The sequence below is a fragment of the Mustela erminea genome, chromosome 5 (assembly GCF_009829155.1).
Source record: "Mustela erminea isolate mMusErm1 chromosome 5, mMusErm1.Pri, whole genome shotgun sequence".
In the NCBI taxonomy this organism is placed as follows: domain Eukaryota; kingdom Metazoa; phylum Chordata; class Mammalia; order Carnivora; family Mustelidae; genus Mustela; species Mustela erminea.
In genome coordinates this window covers 38,518,063-38,538,187 of record NC_045618.1, presented here as the reverse complement: position 1 = coordinate 38,538,187, position 20,125 = coordinate 38,518,063, and the positions used below count along the sequence as shown (strand labels likewise).

Here is a 20,125-nt window from a genome sequence, read left to right as displayed (position 1 = left end):
GAAGAGTTATTTTAATTGTAATTTATGTAATAATGGAAAGGAGGACTACAGATTTTTAAATATATGGCTAACTATATTGACCTCCCACTTATATTTTGAAGATGTTATGTATCATAAAAGTATATGTTTAGGCAAATGTTTCTCTCTCCCTGAGTTATTATTACTTGATACCGATAATAACTATCTGAAATATTAACAGTGATATAAGTCCTGGGCCAGTAGTTTAAAAAACTTAGATTTGAAGCAAGATACTTGAATGCTGACTCAGCCTTGTTAATAAGCGTTGTTGAAACCTTTCTGAGCCTCATTTTCTTCATTTCTAAAGTGAGAGATTTTAACCAGACCACTGACTCTCAAATGGATCCTAAGGTTCTGTAGGTTATTACTAATATTTGAAAAGATGAAAAGCTACTTAAAATTGAAGATTTTTTGCTATTAGTTAGAATCAAATAACTCAGTTACTTTTCATAAGTTGTAGCTTTTGCAGGGTAGAAAACTGGAAAAAGAAACTTTACTTTTTAATTCAGTTTAATAAATAAAAATCTTTCCAACATTGAACCCAGTGAGGGGGAAAAAAAAAGGGAAGGTTTGTATCTTTGGTGTTATATAAGTTAGAAACTAGAGCTATTTCTGAGATGTTTATTTCTCTGGCATAGTTTTATTTATGTTTTTAATTTTTATTTTTTTATTATTATGTTCAGCTAGCCAGCCTATAGTACATCATTAGTTTTTAATATAGTGCTCAATGATTTATTAGTTGCATATAGTTTTAAAATCAAAACACCTCAGTTCGTGTTTCTCAGTCTCAGTCTCTTTTAAAAGGAGAGGCTGCGCCAGTTGGTCTGGGTGGGTCCTGGAAATGGTATCTTGTAAAACAAACAAACAAACAAAAAACTCTTCAAGACATTCTAATGTGCAAAGTTAAGAATGACAGATATATTCTGGGGATGAATTGAGACTCCTATTTAAGGGAATTTACTCTGAATTTTGGAAGCCATTGCTTTTAATAAATTATAATTATAGTTTTCCATTTTATGTCCTGTATGTGTATGTGTGTTTACTTTTTCATGGAATATCTCTACACTCTAGCATCTCTTGTGTGTGTGTGTGTGTGTTTACTTTTTCGTGGAATATCTCTACACTCTAGCATCTCTTTCAGAGCTCTTGCCAATAATAGTGATATATTATTATCACCTAAAACTAATTCAGTGTGATCTAGCTTAAGTGTATAAGCTTTGGAATCTGTCAGGTTCTGGGTTCTCATTACAGCTCCATCAATAACAAGCAGGACTGTATTGGGAGCCCTATATAACCACTACTAACTTTAGTTTACCTACTTATATAATAGGGTATAATACTAGTTTTTTTATTAGTAATGTTGTGACAACTATTTGATTTAATACATGTATGAATCATGAAGTACAATTACATTTAAAACACGATTGTGACTATTACTTCAATTTGAAAGGTGAATAACTTGAAGCTCAGAAGTGACCTTCCCAAGGTATATATAGTCTAGTGTCTGTTCTACCCTTACTATTGTATTTGATATCTTTCTGAACTTCTTGTATTCTCCCTGTTGGAGAATTATTTCAACCAGTTATTGTTGAACAGTGTGTGCCTGTTCTCTGAAATTCTGGAGCTTAATTAACTAGAGTTGTTTTCCTAATAAAGTTTTTAAGAGTATTAACTGTATTTCTGTTAAAGAACTATTTTGGAAAATACAAGTGAACATTTTCCATTTTTTTAGTGCAAATATTTGGAGAAGATATTTATTATGAAACGAGACTGAGCTTGGTTACAGTCAGGTCATATGGAGTTATGCATTTTTTATATTACATGTTAATTTTCAAATACAGATTTTGCCTTGTTAGGCCTCAAATTCTAGAAGTGGTTTGGATTACTTCAGTACCTGTTTCTATGACTTTTTTTTTGTTTAAAAAACAACTATTTACTTATTTGGTATTTTATTTATTCTGCAGTTTGTGCAGTGTGGTGAGGAAAGGTCATTTCTTTTTAAAATGTTAAAAATTTATTGAGTTATAATTGACATTCAACATTATGTTAATTTCAAATGTACAACATAACAGTCATTTGGTATTTATTTATATTGCAAAATGTTCACCACAATCTAATTTAACATCTATCACCATATGTAGTTAACAGAATTTTTTTTCTTGTGATGAGAGAAATTTTAAGATCTATACTCTTAGCAATTTTTAAATATGCAACACAGTGTTGTTATCTATAGTCACCATGCTGTACATTACATCTCCATGACTAATTTATTCTGTAACCAAAAGTTTATACCTTTTGACTCCATTCATTTTGTTTCCATAACTTAACAAACCAGTGTCAATAGAAAAGTTAGCAAACCAAAATTCTGAAAACTTAATTATCCCTTAGTTAATAAGCACAAACGAAATAAAACCTTTATGTTCTATCTTTAATATTTATTTTGGAGAGAAGTTTAGAAAAAAAGAAGGATACATACTAAATTTTGATTTTTTTCCCCCCTGCAGACATGGTATAGATTATATAAATCAGGACCATACTACATATACAAATATGGATTCCTCTTTTTACTCTGAACATTCTACTGCGATTATGTCATTGGATATTTTTCAGAAACATAGTGTTTGCATTATAGTCTATCATAATTTATTTAACCATTCTTTTGTTGGACATACAGATTTTAATTTTTTGTTATTAAAAGGAATTCTTATTAAATGTCTTTATTTCCTTATCATAAATTTTTAAAGTGGAATAATTGGACCAAACGATGTGAACTTACATAAAGCCTTTGATAGCTGCTGCCAACATATTTATGCCAAAATGTACCAAAATAAAACCTCTACATTGCCAGTAGTGAATGTTATCATTACTTTAAAAATTTTTTAAATTTTTAAAAAAAATATTTTATTTATTTACTTGACAGACAGAGATCACAAGTAGGCAGAGAGGTAGGCAGAGAGGCAGTCAGAGAGAGAGGAGGAAGCAGGCTCCCCGCTGAGCTGAGAGCCCGATGTGGGGCTCGATCCCAGGACCCTGAGATCATGACCTGAGCTGAAGGCAGAGGCTTTAACCCACTGAGCCACCCAGGTGACCCTTTTAAAATTATTTCAAGCTAATTTTAGACTTACAAGAAAAATAATACAGAGAGTTCTCGTATATGCCTAACCTAGTTTCCCCTAATGCTAACATTTTATGTATCATAGTCAGGTAATTAACAAGTAATCTTCAAACTTTAATTGAATTTTACCAGAGTTTCAATTAATGTCATTTTTCATTACCAGGATCCTATTCAGAATTACACGTTACACTTAGTTTTTTCTTCTTAGTCTCATATTTTTCTGTAGCTATTCATTCTTTTTCTTTCATTACTTGAATACTTTAAAGAGGAGTAGGCAGTTATTTTGTATTACATATTATTATTTTTAAAACAATGTGAATTCAGGGGTGCCTGGATGGCTCAGTGGGTTAAGCTTCTGCCTTTGGCTCAGGTCATGATCTCAGAGCCCTGCATCAGGCTCTCTGCTCAGCAGGGAGCCTGCTTCTCCCTCTCACTCTCTGCTTGCTTCTCTCCCTACTTGTGATCTCTCTTTGTGTCAAAAAAAACAAAACAACAACAAAAAAAAAACCCGAATTCAGTAGTTAAAAATTGCGATTGTCTTTATTGCATTTCTTTGACTAGTAAGTGGGAAAGAGTTTTATGTATGGGTCATTTGTATTTTGCTTTTGAAGTGTCTCAGTTTATAGCCTTTGCCCATTTTTCTCTTAAGGTGACTTTTTCCCTTTTGATTTTTAAGCATTGTTAATCCTAAAACTTTTGCTTGTTGTATATTATGACATATAGAATGGTTCAAAATTCCTCTGAGAGCTTACTCTACAATAATGGTCTTTTAAAAATAGAATTGGAATATATTTTTTGAGTGTGTCTAACAGTATGTTTAATATATAATAGTATTCGTGTATACATCCCTAAATTGATCACACTTTTCATAATTATACGAAATACACAAATTTATACTACCTAATTCTTGAGCACATTATCATTCATCTCATACTTTTCACTCTTCTTGAGGTGGTCCTACTAGCTTGGGACCATCTTTTCTCCTGATGGAAAGGCTAAAACTTCCCTTGAGCCCTAAGGCTTCCAGGAGCAGAGCAGCTGTCTCAGATTATTCCTATAAATAGCTTCCATTCTAACCCGTTTGCCTGACTTTCTTATTTGGGTTTACCCTGTTGACCACGCAGTGTTCATATTTGCCTTATGAGATGGGAGATTACCTCAATCTCACACGGCTTCCTGTGGAATAGCAGGAGGAGATAACGGAGGGGGGGAATCCATTCTTTCTTTTCCTGAAACTTGCCTTATAAATTTTTCCAATAAAGATGATGCTAAAACTCAAACCATGTGCTATATTCATCCCTAATCCTGATGCACAATATTGCAGACTGATTCCTAATTTGTTTGTCCTGATATTTTGTCTGGGGGGCTTATAGAGATACGGAAGCTTTTAAATTTATACTTAGGTCAGTATATTTTCCTCATTTTTTACTTTTACCCATAGATTTTGCAAAGTTTTACCATTTGCTCTTTGACGGGAATACTGCATTTTTAGTAGTCCTCTAGAGTGTATCAATCCTGCTGATTTAAAATGGGTATATATGTTTTCTTTCTCTTGGGGGAAAAACAGATTAGAATTTGCCCTATTTTAATTGGCTAGTTAGAAACACAACAGCTGTAAGAGCTTGCTTTCAATTTTAGTAGATGATGATTTTGACAGTAATAATTACCTCTGCATATTTTAACTTATTAATTGCTAACTGAGTCATCAAAGGCTATTCTTAGAATATTGACATACACTTCAGTTTACCTTCATAAAAGTTTATGAAACAAAATAATTATAACTACGTTGAGTAAATGTAATATTCTTCCTTTGAAATATTTTAACAGGGTTATGTAACAAACTCAGCACGAGTTGTGTCTAATAATTCTTCAGAGTTACTGTTTGACTTGACCCAGGATACAGGATCATCACATTACCAAGGAGGACCAACACTTTCTATACCAGGTTGGTTTTAGCACTTTAAAAAAAAAATTATAAGAAGAAACTTGATGAATATATATATGGAATTGACTTTCCGTTTTCAAGTTCTTGCCTTCATGTTAAGTTTTTCATATATTGTAAAGTGGCATGGTGCTAATAGTTCTTGATTGACTTTTTTGGTGACTTTTTTTTTTTTTTTACCTCCTTGGGTGATTTTAAATAAAACCTTATTTACTAATAAGATGGACAGTAAGGGGAGCATGTGATGTAATAAGCACTGGGTGTTACAGAAGAGTGATGAATCGCTATACTCTACCTCTGAAACTAGTAGTACTCTGTATGTTAATTAATTGTATTTAAATCAATATATATTTTAAAAAATGATAAGATGTTTTATTTTTCCTGATAAGTATGCTAACTAACTTTGGATTTGTTCTCACTTGGCATTGAAAGTGGACTGAAAAATCTTAAAATAATTTCTGTAAGTTATAGAAATATAGAAATGTAGAAATACAGAAATTAAAAGAAGTATTAATTTTTATGACTACTAGTGTGAAAAAGTATATGATTACAAGTGATTTCCTAATTAGATTAGTGTCTTTCTATTCAGTAAACGCTTCAGATAGTATAGTTACATATGATAATAGAGTGCTGTTATAAAAGTGGCACAATAAATTTGTATATGGCCATTACTCAGTAAATGCCCACTGCAGGAATATGAAATTCCCTTGTTAAGGTAGAATTAAAGTTCTTTGTATACTGAAACATAGTTCTTCATTAACCTGAAATAAATTAGTGTGCTATGAAGGAATTTCATCTAATTGAAAATTCCCTGTAATCAAGGCAATTAGGCTTTTATATTAGTAGTTTTGGTATATTACAAATATTTGACAAGATAGAGATAAACAAAATTTGGGGGGATTTAGATTATTTACTAACAAATCAATGTGGAGAAGCTACCAAACCCCCATTTTTCTTTGTTGTAATATTAGTGCCTAAAATGTTTTTCCATTTAGGTAATATTTAGTTGATATTTACTACTTTGGGTGTCACTTGTATACTTCTAAAATCTAGTTAGTAAAATAGATAAGAACCAAAGTTTGGTTTTACAAAACACAAGGACTTTATTAATAGAAAAAGTCTGTATTCTTTGGAGTTAGGACAATGATTCCTGCTCAACCTCGAAGTTTTTTGCTGTGGAGAGATACGTTAGCCTGAGCAGTAAGGAGGATGATGAAGAAGATGTAGATTTGAACTTCTATTCTTAAGATTTTTGTGGTTTCCATTAAGTCTTTACACTTCAGTCTTCTTATATTGTTAAAATGAAGATTTTAGGGGCACCTGGGTGGTTCAGTGGGTTAAGGCCTCTGCCTTCGGCTCAGGTCTTGATCTCAGGTCCTGGGATTGAGCCCCGCATTGGGCTCTGCGCTCAGCAGAGAGCCTGCTTCCTCCTCTCTCTCTGCCTGCCTTTCTGCCTACTTGTGATCTCTGTCTGTCAAATAAATAAATAAAATCTTTAAAAAAAATGTGAAAATGAATTATGAACTTTAAAGGACTTGACAATAGTTGGTATGAATGATAGTATCTGCTTTATGTTCAATAACATGATTAACTGAGCACTGTCAGTGATCATGGATATTTGGAGAAGACGATTTGAGCTTGTTTTTGAAAGGATTTTACTGACAGAAAGAAAGTGTTGTTCAGTGTAGAAAGCAATACAAACCAAAGACAACAGGGATAAATAAAGAATTTAAAACTCTTAAATGGGGTCACCTGAGTGGCTCAGTTGGTTAACAGGCTGCCATAGTTCAGTTCATGACCCTGGGGTCTTGGGATCCAGTCCAACCAGGGCTCCCTATGCTCAGGCCTTCTTATGTTAAAAAGTTCTTACGGTGTAAAGCTATGTGTTTCTACTGTCCAGCCTGTTACATTATATAAGCAGATGCTTAATCAAAATACCAGCATTCATTGGCTATTCAAGTAACCTAAGTATCTCACAAGAATCCTACTGAAAATAAACAAATCTTTTCCAAGTACCTATATTATAACCATCAATAATCACATGCCTTGAAGATGGGGAAAAAAGTTTTTTTTTATGTTATTTCACAGGATGAAACAGAGGAACCAGCTAGTATAATACTCTTTCTTTTTCTGGCACATTTCCTCTTATTTAAAAGCTATTAGAATTTTTTTCCTCTACCGTAAGTTAAGATATAAAATATTTTGTTAGTAATGATAATAGCTGTCATTTATTGTTGAATGCTTTCTCTGTGCCAGATGTTGTGTGGGTGCTTTTTAAAAGTAAGTTAAGATACAAAATGTTTTTTTATTAAGGACAGTAGTTATTTATTACTGAATGCTTTCTGTGTGTCAGATAGTGTATTGAGTGCTTTAAATATATAATCTTGTTTTATCTTAAAACAGTTCTGTAAAATAAGGCATTATAACTTACTTTATGAAAGAGGCTCAGAGAAGTTAATTAAATAAGCCAAGAATACATGGCTAGTCAGTGACAGAGCTTGAATTTCAGCTTACACTGTGTGGTTTAAAAGCCTGAATTATTTCTAATATGTTTACTACTTCTACTTTTATTATACAATTGAGAACATTAAAATATATGGTGGGCAGTTTTAGATTCCTTATTACCAAGTAGTTGTGTGGTGTTTTCAAAAGGAACTTTTGCCTGGCCTGATTGTAGCCTAAATATCCCTATTTCTCTTGCTAATGCTTTGAATAGGGCTAAAATGCTTTAGCTTTAAGGTCATGGTTTTCAAATTAAAAACTGTTTTTACAAATAAAATTCCCATGTAAAGAAAATTTTATTCAAAGTTCTAATAAATAAAATATGAAAGAGTTCCTCTGTCCAACACAACCAAAATATTCCCTAAAACGAGCCCATTATGCTCCAGGAACGTAATTTGAAAACCGTTGTACTTACTCCTTCCATTACAAGCCCTTTCATATGAGTGAATGAGGTATTATCATTCAAGTTTAGTTTTTCCACTTTGTATTTTCCACTTTTGTAGTTTTTCTGCTTTGAATAAATGGATAATATAAACTAAACCTCTGAGCAGACCCCCCGCCCTTTTAGGTAGAAAAAGAGCTAACCTTCCATTAGACATTTTAAATAAATAAAATAGGTCTTTCTAGATTTTTAAAATAAAATAAAATTTTTCATTTGTAAACTAACTCCAGTGCACTTAAAACATTGAAAGGTGATTCATTTGTAGAAACTTAGTTTGGAGTAGTCTCTGCTTTAATTTTTTCTTTTTTGCTTGGGGTATTTTGGTCTGGCTTCTTTCATAATTGCTGTTTATATAGTCCTTTATTTGAAGCCATATTTAGTATTTTCTTTCATAAAGAGATTATTTCTTGAATTATTTGAATATATATAGTCCCTAATAAATGTTTATATAATTTTTTTATACCCCTGACTTTTAAAAAAATTTCTTATTTCTTGGGACACCTGGATGGCTTGGTCGTTAAGCATCTGCCTTTGGCTCAGGTCATGATCCCAGGGTGTTGGGATCGAGCCCCGCATCAAGTCCCTCATCAGGCTCCCTGCTGGGCAGGAAGCCTGCTTCTCCCTCTCCCACTGCTAGTGTTCTCTCTTTTGCAGTGTCTCTCTCTGTCAAATAAATAAATAATATCTTTAAAAAATGATTTCTTAAAAATTAATGCTTATTTATTTTCCTCAAGTTTTTATTTAAATTCCAGTTAATGTGCAGTGTAATAGTTGTTTCAGGTGTAGAATTCAGTGATTCAGCACTTACATACAACACCTGGTGCTCATCAAAACAAGTGTCCTCCTGAATCCTCATCACCTAACCCATCCTTTCATCTACCTTCCCTGTGGTAATCATCAGTTTGTTCTCCTCTTTAAGAGTCTGTTTCTTGGTTTGCCTCACTTTTTCTTTTTCTCTCCTATGTTCATTTGTTTTGTTTCTCAAATTCCACATAAGAGGGAAATCATGTGCTATATGTCTTTCTCTGACAGATTCATTTCACTTAGCATAATACTCTCTAGCTCCATCCTTGTCATTGCAAATGGCAAGATTTCATTCTCTTTTATGTCTAGTAGGGTTCTATTATATACATATTCATCTTTATCCATTTGTGGATGGACATTTTGGCTCTTTCCATAATTTGACTATTGCTGATAATGGTGCTATAAACATTGGGGTGCATGTATCCCTTCGAATTAGGGTTTTTATATCCTTTTGGTAAATACCAGTAGTACAATTGCTGGATGATAGGGTAGTTCTATTTTTAACTTTTTGAGGAGCCTCCATACTGTTTTCCAGAGTGGCTACTCCAGTTTGCATTCCCCTTTCTCTGTATCCTCGCTAATATCTGTTGTTTCCTGTGTTGTTAATTTTAGCCATTTTGACTGGTAATGAGGTGATATTTCATTGTAGTTTTGATTTTTATTTCCCTGATGATGAGTGATGTTGAGCATTTCATGTGTATATTGGTGATCTGTATGTCTTCTTTAGAAAAATGTCTGTTTAAGTCTTTAACCATTTTCGAAATGGGTTATTTGTTTTTTGGGTGTTGAGTTTGATAAGTTCTTTACAGATTTTGGGTACTAACTCTTTATTGGATAGGTCATTTACAAATATCTTCTCCCATCCTGAAGATTGCCTTTTAGTTTTGTGGATGTTTCCTTCACTATTCAGAAGAAACCTTTTATTTTGATGGAGTCTCAAGAGTTTGCTTTTGTTCCCTTTCACAAGAGACATGTCTAGAAAGAAATTGCTATGACCAATGTCAAAGAGGTTACTGCCTATGTTCTCCTCTAGGATTTTTAGTTCATGTCTCAACGTTTAGGTCTTTCATCCAATTTGAATTTATTTTTGTGTATGATATAACAAAGTGGTCTAGTTTCATTCTTTGGATATTGCTATTCAGTTTCCCTAACACCATTTGTTGAAGAGGACATTTAAAAAAAAATTTTTTTTTAAATAGATTATATTTATTTGAGAGAATGAGCACAAGTCGGGAGAGCAGCAGACATAGGGAGAGGGAGAAGCAGGCTTCTCACTGGGCAGGGAGCTTGATGTGGGGCTCCATCCCAGGACCCTGGGATCATGACCTGCACTGAAGGCAGATGCTTAACAACTGAGCCACCCAGGCAGCCTGAACTGTCCTTTTTCCATTGAGTATTCTTTCCTGCTTTGTCAGAGATGAATTGATAAAACTATGCGTTCATTTCTGGGTTTTTTATTCTGTTCTGTTGATCTATGTTTCTGTTTTTGTGCTAGTATCATACTGTCTTGGTGACTATAGCTTTTTAGTATAGCTTGAAATCTGGAATTTTGATGCCTCCAGCTTTAATTTTCTTTTTCAAGATTGGTTTGGCTATTCAGGATCTTTTGTGGTTCCATACAAATTTTAGGATTGTTCTAGCTCTCTGAAAAATCCTGGTGGTATTTAATAGGAATTGTATTACATGTGTAGATTGCTTTGGGTAATAGGAATTGTATTACATGTGTTGATTGCTTTGGGTAATATAGACATCTTAACAATATTTATTCTTCTAGTCCATGAGCATGTAACATTTTTCCATTTTTTCTTTTTAAAGATTTTATTTATTTATTTGACAGACGGAGACCACAAATAGGCAGAGAGAAGAAAGCAGGCTCCCTGCTGAGCGGAGAGCCTGATGCGGGGCTCAATCCCAGGACCCTAATATCATGACCTGAGCCGAAGGCAGAGGCTTTAACCCACTGAGCCACCCAGGCACCCCACATTTTTCCATTTCTTTGTGTCCTCTGCAGTTGCTTTCATCAGTGTTTTATAGTTTTCAGAGTCAGATCTTGTATCTTTTTGGTTAGATTTATTCCTGAAGTATCTTTTGGTTTTGGGTACAATTGTAAATGGGAATGATTCCTTGATTTCTCTTTTTGCTGCTTCATTATTGGTGTATAGAAATGCATCAGATTTCTGTATGTTGATTTCATATCCTGCAACTTTGCTGAATTCATGTGTCCGCTCTAGCACTTTTTTGGTTGAGTATTTGGGTTTTCTATATAAAGTATTATGGTATCTGCAAACAATGAAAGTTTGACTTCTTCCAGGATGCCTCCTGTTTCTTTTTGTTGTCTGATTGTTGTGGGTAGGAGCTCCAGTACTATGTTAAATAACTGGTGAGAGTGGACATCCTTGTCCTGTTCCTGACTGTAAGGGAAAGGCTTTCAGGTTTTCCCCATTGAGGACAATATTAGCTGTGGGTTTTTCATATATGGCCTTTATGATGTTGAGGTATGTTTCCTCTATCCCTACTTTGTTGAGAATTTTATTATGAATGGATGTTGTACTTTGTCACATGCTTTTTTGTATCTGTTGAGAGGATCATATGGTTCTTGTCGTTTCTTTTATTATTATGGTGCATCACGTTGATTTGCAAATGAGTCACCCTTGCAGCCCAGGAATAAATCCCACTTGATTGTGGTGTTTCATTCTTTTAATATTCTATTGGATTTGATTTGCTGGTATTAAGAATTTTTGCATCCATATTCATGAGGGATATTGGCTTATAGTTCTTTAGTAGTTGAGTCTTTTTCCTTGTAGAATGAATTTGGAAGTTTTCCTTCCATTTCTATTTTTTTGAATAGTTTGAGAAGAATAGGTGTTAACTCTTCTTTAAATGTTTGATTGGATTCTCCTGTGAAGCCATTTGGCTCCTGACTTTTGTTTGTTGGGAATTTTTTTGATTACTGATTCAGTTTCTTTACTGGGTTGTCAGTCTGTTCAGGTTTTCCATTTCTTCCTATTTCAGTAGGAATTTATTCATTTCTTCCAGGTTGTCTGATTTGTTAGCATATAGTTTTTCATAATATTCTCTTATAATTGTTCGTATTTTTTTGGTGCTGGTTGTAATTTCTTCTCTCTTGTTTGTGATTTTATTTATTTGGGTCCTTTCTTTTTTTGATAAATTTGGCTAGGGGCTTATAAATTTTACTGATTATTTTTCAAGTAGCCAGCTCCTGCTTTTAATGATTTTTTTTTCTATATTTTTTTCTGCTTTAATCTGTATTCTTTCCCTTCTACTGCTGACTGTAGGCTTCATTTGTTGTTCTCTTTCTAGCTTCAGTAAGTGTAATGTTAGTTTGTTTATTTGAGACTTTTCTTGTCTTTTAAGGTAGGCCTGTTTTCTTATATATTTCCCTCTTATGACTACTTTTGCGACATGTCAGTGCTTTTTGACCAATGTGTTTTCATTTTCATTTGTTTCCATGTGTTTTTTAATTTCTTCTTTGATTTCCTGGTTGACCCATTCATTTTTCAGTAGCATTTTGTTTAATCTCCACATGTTGTTTTCCACATTTTTTTCTTGTGGTTGACTTTAAGTTTCATAGTGTTATAATCAGAACATATGCATGGTATGATCTTAGTCTTTTTGTACATGTTGAGACCTAATTTGTGACCTAGTATGAGATCTATTCTGGAGAATGTTCCTAGTGCATTTGAAAAGAATGTGTATTCTGCTGCTTTAGGGCGGAATGATCTGAATATATCTGTTAAATCCTTTCTGTTCGAGTGTGTCATTTAGAGCTGTTGTTTCCTTGTTGATATTCTGGTGAGATGATCTGTCCATTGATATAAGTGGGGTGTTAAAGTTTCCTACTGTTACTATATTATTATCCACAAGTTTCTTTAATTTTGTTATTAATTGCTTTATATATTTGGGTGCTCACTTGTTAGGGTATAAATATTTATAATTGTTAGATCTTGTTGGATAGGCCCCTTTATTATGATATTGTGCCCTTGTTCATCTCTTGTTACAGTCTTTGATTTAAAATCAAGTTTGTCTGATGCAAGTATTGCTGCTCTGGCTTCCTTTTGATTTCCATTTGCATGATAATATTTTTCCATCCCCCAGTTTAATTGTTCAGGTATCTCTGGGTCTAAAAAGTCTTTTGTAGGCAACATATGATAGAGTCTTTTTACTTTCTTTTTTTAAAATCCATTCTGATACCTTTTGTGTTTTGATGGGAGCATTTAGTTCATTTACATTGAGAGTAATTATTGACAGATGTGTATTTAGAGCCATTTTATTACTTGTTTGGTTGTTATTTGTGGAGATTTTCTCTTTTCTTTTCTTTTCTTTGTCACTTATTGTCTTTCTTTCCACTCAAGAGTCCCTTAATATTTCTTGAGGGCTGGTTTAGTGGTAATGAACTCTTTAAGTTTTTGTTTGGGAAACTTTTTATCTCTCCTTCTATTCTGAATGATAGCCTTGCTGGGTAGAATATTCTTGGTTGCAGATTTTCCCCATTCAGCACTTTTTTTTTTTTTTTTTTTAAAGATTTTTATTTATTTGACAGATCACAAGTGAGCAGAGAGCCCAATTCGAGGCTCGATCCCAGGCGAGATCTGCAGCTAGCTTTATGGGTCTTCCTTTGTAAGTTAGGGACTTTTTTTATGACTATATTTTGCAAATTTAATTGCAATATGTCTTGGTGTTGGCCTGCTTTTGTTGATTTTGATAAGAATTCTCTGTGTTTCCTGGATGTGGATGTCTATTTCCTTCCCTGGATTAGGGAAGTTTTCAGCTGTTACTTCCTTAAATAAGTTTTCTGCCCTTTTTATCTCTCCTTTTTGTGGGATTCCTGTAATATGAATGTTAATTACATTTGATGGAGTCACTGAGTTACCTATGTCTATTTTCATTATACATAATTCTTCTTTTCTTGCATTCAGCTTCATTATTTTCCATAGTTCTGTCTTTTGTATCACTTATTCATTTCTCTGCTTCTTCATCCTTGTGTTCTCTGCATCTAGTCTGTTTTCAAATCTCAGTTGTTACATTTTTCATTTCTGACTTACTGTTTTTTAACTGTTTTATCTCTGCCGTAAGGGCCTCCCTGAAGTCTTCCATTTTTCTTTTTTTCAAACCCAGTGAGTAGCCTATGATTGTTGCTTTAAATTCTCCATCAGGCATATTACCTGTATCTGTTTTGATTAGATCTCCGACTGTAACTTTTTCTTGTTGTTTCCTTTGGGATGAATTGTTCTGTCATGGCATTTTGTCTAAGTCTCTGTCTTCCGTGAGTTAGAAAAGCCTGTTATATTTCCTGCTCCTGAGACTAACGGCTTTATGAAGAGGCCATATAGTGTCCAGAGCTTGATGCTTCAGGGTATGTCTCTGGTGTATGCCGCATGCACTCTGGTGCTATGTGTTGGCTGCTCTGTCATTCAGTTCAGTCATATAGGGATTTTCTTGCCTGCGGTGGGTAGTGTTTGGGCCTTGGCCAGCATGTGGCAAGTTTTAACTAGGTGCCCTCTGGTCTGCTGCTTATTAAATGAGATGTGATGCTACTTCCGCTAGAACTGAAGCCTTGCAGAACTTTCTGGTTGGGAGATGTGGTGTGTGCAGGGGTTTCAGTTGGGAGGTGGGGGGTGGGGAGAGAAATGGCACCAGCCTATTCCTTTGTCCCCAGAGAGGGGGCTTCATGCTTGCTGCTCTTAGGAAAGGACACCCAGAAGAGCAAATGAATAATTTTCCTTCATGCATCCCAGGCATTTTTCAGATTGCTCTTTTCTTGCTGTCTCTGGGTTGCTTGCCTGCCAGTAGCCTTACAGTGCACTTTGGCACTATCTCAGCCAGCCCTGCTGACCTTTAAAACTCCAGACTTTAAAGATGTGGTGTGGGTGGGGGCCTGCATTGGTCTTCCGGTGGACCATCTTGCTGCACTGGGACTAATGCCGATTTAACCGAGAAGGGCGCTTGAGTCTCAGAGGAAAGGGTTGTGGGACTTGGAGCAAGCAAGCTAGGCAGCCAATGTCCAGCTAAGCTTCCTTTAGTAGGCAGCTCCGTGCCTCTGCTGAGGGACAGGGGAAGGAAATAGCATCCACTGGCTCTTTTGTCCTTGGAGAGGTGTCTCTGTAAATACCACCTCTCACAGATGTGCTCCAAGAAGAGTGAGCAATCTCCCTGCTGTGTGCCTTAGACTTTCCTCAGATAGTGTCATCTGCCTCTGGGGTTGTTTGCCTTCTTTCTCTCCGGGAGTAGGCAGTGCCCTCAGGGGGTCTATTCTAGCCAAGCCCACCAACCTTTAAAATTTCAGTCTTTAAGTCCTGCTGTTTGCAAAAACTTGTGAAAATCAGCCCTTCTCGTTTTCCCAGCCAGTGGCTTTGGGGAATTGTTCTCCTTGTGCCTCTCTCAGCCACCAGGGCTCTCTCCCCTCTGCAGCACCCATGATCCCTTTCTCTCCCAAGCTATGTCTCCATATTTCCTACCTTCGTAGATGTGGCCTTTTTTCTCCCTCTAGTTGTGATGTCAGTCTGAGGTTGATTTCTTGGGTAGTCAGAATGATTTGATAATTATCTAGTTGTGTTCAAAGGACGAGAGGAGCCTAGGATCCTTCTACTATGCCACCATGTTAGTCACCCCCCCCCAATTAATTTAATTAAAAAAAATTCAAGTATAGGAGCACCTGGGTGGTTCAGTTGGATAAGTGTCCAACTCTTGATTTTGACTCAGGTCATGATCTTGACTTAGGTCATGATCTCAGGGTTGTGAGGTCAAGCCCCACATCAGGTTCCATCCATTCTGGGTGTGGATCCTGCTTAAGATTCTCTCTCTCTCTGCCCCTCCCCTTTAAAAAAAATTCAGGTATAATTAAATAGTGATTTATTCGTTTCAGATGTATAGTATAGTGATTCAGTAATTCTGTACATTACTTGGTGCTTATCACAATAAGTTTATTTTTAATCCCCTTCACCTCTTTCACCCATCCCTGTACCTACCTTCCCTCTGGCAACCACCAGTTTGTTCTCTGTATTTTAAGTGTTTGGTTTTTTTCTTTCTGTCCTTTTTGTCTTTGTTCATTTGTTTGCTTTCTTAAATTCCATATGTGAATTAAATCATATGGTATTTGTCTTTCTCTGACTTACTTACTTACTACTTTAGCATTATATCCTTTATATCCTGTAGATCCATCCATGTTACTGGAAATGGCAAAATTCCATTCTTTTTTATTCCACTTATTTAGGTGCGAAATCTTTATCCATTCATCTCTTGGTGGACACCTGCATTACTTCCATATCTTGGCTATTGTGAATAATGCTGCAATAAACATATCTTGTAGTGTTTTTGTATTCTTTGAGTAAACACCCGGTAGTGGAATTACTCATATGGTAATTCTATTTATAATTTTACTCATAGCATATGGTAATTCTACTTTTAATTTTTTTAGGAACCGCTATACTGTTTTCCACAGTGGCTGCACTGGCTTGCATTTCTGCCAGCAAGGCATGAGGGTTCCTTTTGTTCCTCATTCTCATCAACATTTGTTATTTCTTGTCCTGATTGTAGCCATTCTGACAGGTGTGAAGTGATGTCTCATTGTGCTTTTGAATTGTATTTCACTGTTAACAGGTGATTTTGAGCATCTTTTCATGTGCTTATTGGCCATTTTTATGTCTTTGGAGAGATGTCTGTCCATGTCTTCTGCCCATTTTTAATTGCATTATTTGGGGGGTTTTTTTGGTGTTGACTTGTATAAGTTATTTTTATATTTTGGATATTAACTCCCTCTTGGATATATCATTTGGATATATCTTTTCCCATTCGGTAGATTGCCTTTTTGTTTTGATGGTTTCCTTTGCTATGCAAAAGTCTTTAATTTTGGTGTAGTCCAAATAGTTTAATTTTGCATTTGTTTCCCTTGCCCAGAGGAGCCATATCTAGAAAAATGTATCTGTGGCTGATTTCAAAAATGTATCTGTCTATGTTTTCTTTCAGAAATTTTATGGCTTCAGATCTCATATTTAGGTCTTTAATCCATTTTGAGTTTATTTTTGTGGATGGTGTATGAAAGTGGTCCAATTTCATTCTTTTGCATGTAGCTGTCCAGTTTTCCCAACATCATTGTTGAAGAGACTTCTTCCTATTTTATATTCTTGCCTCCTTTGTTGTAGATTAATTGACCGTATAAATCATGAGTTTATTTCTGGGCTCTCTATTGTATTGCATTGATCAGTGTGTCTCTTTTTGTCCAGTACCATACTCTTTTGATTACTACAGCTTTGTAGTATATCTTGAAATCTGAGACTGTGATACTCCTGTTTTATTCTTCTTTTTCAAGGTTGATATTTGGTACACCCCCTGACTTCTGATCATAACAGTTTTTAATCATTATTTATTGTCAGTTGAATGATAGGATAATTCAATTGTATTACATCTAATTTAGCTCCAAAATAGTTTTACTTTGTTATAAGGAATATGCCTAAGTGTTTAAAAATATACTTCCCACTATTTAATTCATTGTAGGTATGAATGAAAGTTCGTTTTTATCAAAACGTCCTTCTACTTCTGAAGTAAACAGCGTTAATCCAAAAAAGCCAAAGCCCAGTGATGATATTTCTGGATTAAATTCTTCAGCTGTATTTCCTTCAGTTAAATCTCTTTCAGTGACATCTTCCCAGGCTGCATCATCAAAAGGTAAATGTGAAATGTGGCATATAAAAAAGAAATTATAGGGGCTCTTGGGTGTCTCAGTTGGTTAAGCATCTGACTCTTAATTTTGGCTCAGGTCATGATCTCAGGGCTGTGAGATTGAGCCACAATGGACTACATTGTGGACATGGAGCCTACTTAATATTCTCTTTCTCCATTTGTCCTTCCCCCACTTAAAAAAAAGATTATTTATGCATAAGTTTTAGAAGTTGTAGTAAATTTTAGAAATTGTTATTAGTGGTTATTTAAGGTTATAAAGTGATGAATTTTGTATTATATGTGTTTTGAATTTATTTTAGGTACAAATACCTCTTCAAATCAATCTAAAAATGGAACACCTTTTCCGAGAGCTTGTCCAAAGTGCAATATTCATTTTAATCTTTTGGATCCTTTGAAAAATCACATGAAGGTAAAACTTTTTCAAAATTTAATTTTAAAAAGGCTTGCAAATCCCTAGAAATACTGATTGATTTATAGTAAATGTTTTGTGGAGACATTTAGGTAAAAAATCTTCTCCTAGTGGTGTTTCCATATAATTTAGGCAAAGATTTATATTCATAATGATTATTTTCATATAAGATTTTGAAATTTCCTCTGAATCATCAAATTTTAAGATTGAATTTATATGTATTATAACATATGCTTTTTATATTCTAATTTTAAATGAAAATAAGGTATTAATCAGAATATTTTAATTTAGTAGATTTGGTATACTACAAATTAAAAAAAAAAGACTTTTTTTTTCCATTTTATTTTATTTCTTTTTGGTGTTCCAAAATTCATTGTTTATGCACCACACCCAGTGCTCCATGCAATACGTGCCCTCCATAGTACCCATCACCAGGCTCACTCCACCCTCCACGGCCCCCTCCAAAACCTTAGTTTCTCAGAGTCCACAGTCTCTCATGGTTTCTCTCCCCCTCCGATTTCCCCCATCTCACTTCTCCTTTCCATCTTCAGTGTCCTCTGTGTTATTCCTTATGCTCCACAAGTAAGTGAAACCATATGATAGTTGATTCTCTCTGCTTGACTTACTTCACTCAGCATAATCTCTTCCAGTCCTGTCCATGTTGATATAAAAGTTGGGTATTCATCCTTTCTGATGGAGGCATAATACTCCATTGTATATATGGACCATATCTTCTTTATCCATTCATCCGTTGAAGGGCATCTTGGTTCTTTCCACAGTTTGGTGACTATGGCCATTGCTGCTATGAACACTGGGGTACAGATGGCCCTTCTTTTCACTATATCTGTATCTTCGGGGTAAATACCCAGTAGTGCAATTGCAGTCATAGAGTAGCTCTATTTTTAATTTTTTGAGGAATCTCCACACTGTTTTCTAAAGTGGCTGTACCAAATTACATTCCCACGAACAGTGTAAGAGGGTTCCCCTTTCTCCACATCCTCTCCAATACTTGTTTACTTTCTTATTAATTTTGATCATTCTAGGGCGCCTGGGTGGCTCAGTGGGTTAAGCCGCTGCCTTCGGCTCAGGTCATGATCTCAGGGTCCTGGGATCGAGTCCCACATCGGGCTCTCTGCTCAGCAGGGAGCCTGCTTCCCTTCCTCTCTCTCTGCCTGCCTCTCCATCTACTTGTGATTTCTCTCTGTCAAATAAATAAATAAAATCTTAAAAAAAAAAATTTAAAAAAAAATTTTGATCATTCTAACTGGTGTAAGGTGGTATCTCAATGTGGTTTTGATTTGAATCTCCCTGATGGCTAATGATGATGAACATTTTTTCATGTGTCTGTTAGCCATTTGTATGTCTTCTTAGCATTCATTCCTGATTAAAACGATTCAAAGTATAGTGGTAGAGGGAACATTCCTCAACTTCATAAAATCTTTCTATGAAAAACCCACTGCAAATATCATCCTCAGTAGAGAAAAGCTGACAGCCTTCCCTTTGAAATCAGGAACACGACAAGGATATCCACTCTCCACTGTTGTTCAACATAGTACTAGAAGTCCTAGCAACAGCAATCAGACAACAAAAAGAAATAAAAGGTATTCAAATTGGCATGAAAAAGTCAATCTCTCTCTCCGCAGATGACATGATACTTTATATGGAAAATCCAAAAGACTCCACCCCCAAAATGCTAGAACTCCTACACCAATTCAATAATGTGGTAGGATACAAAACCAGTATACAGAAATCAGTTGCTTTCTTATACACTAATAATGAAAATACAGAAAGGAAAATTAGAGAATTGATTCCATTTACTATAGCACTAAGGACCATAAGATACCTAGGAATAAACCTAACTAAAGAGGTAAAGGATCTGTACTAGAGGAACTATAGAACACTTATGAAAGAAATTGAAGAAGCCACAAAAAGATGGAAGAGCATTCCATGGTTATGGGTTGGAAAAATAAACATTGTTAAAATGTCTGTACTGCCTAGAGCCATCTATACATTCAGTGCCATACTGATCAAAATTCTACTGGCATTTTTCAAAGAGCTGGAACAAACAATCCTAAAATTTGTATGGAACCAGAAGAGACCCCCGAATTGCTAAGGAAATGTTGAAAAAGAAAAACAAAACTGGGGCATTACGTTGCCTGATTTCAAGTTTTTCTACAAAGCTGTGGTCACCAAGAC

The 20,125-nt window shown here is 34.9% G+C and overlaps 1 protein-coding gene across 13 annotated transcripts in view; it reads left to right on the top strand.

Moving 5' to 3' along the window:
* ZNF280D (zinc finger protein 280D) overlaps positions 1-20,125 on the top strand; it is a 135,850-nt gene that overhangs the window by 25,004 nt on the left and 90,721 nt on the right. For all 13 annotated transcript variants that reach the window (XM_032342670.1, XM_032342668.1, XM_032342669.1 and 10 more), the window contains 3 exons: positions 4,961-5,078; positions 17,335-17,505; positions 17,820-17,929. In XM_032342670.1, coding sequence (XP_032198561.1) covers positions 4,961-5,078; positions 17,335-17,505; positions 17,820-17,929 — 399 coding nt within the window. The remainder of the gene's footprint in view (positions 1-4,960; positions 5,079-17,334; positions 17,506-17,819; positions 17,930-20,125) is intronic.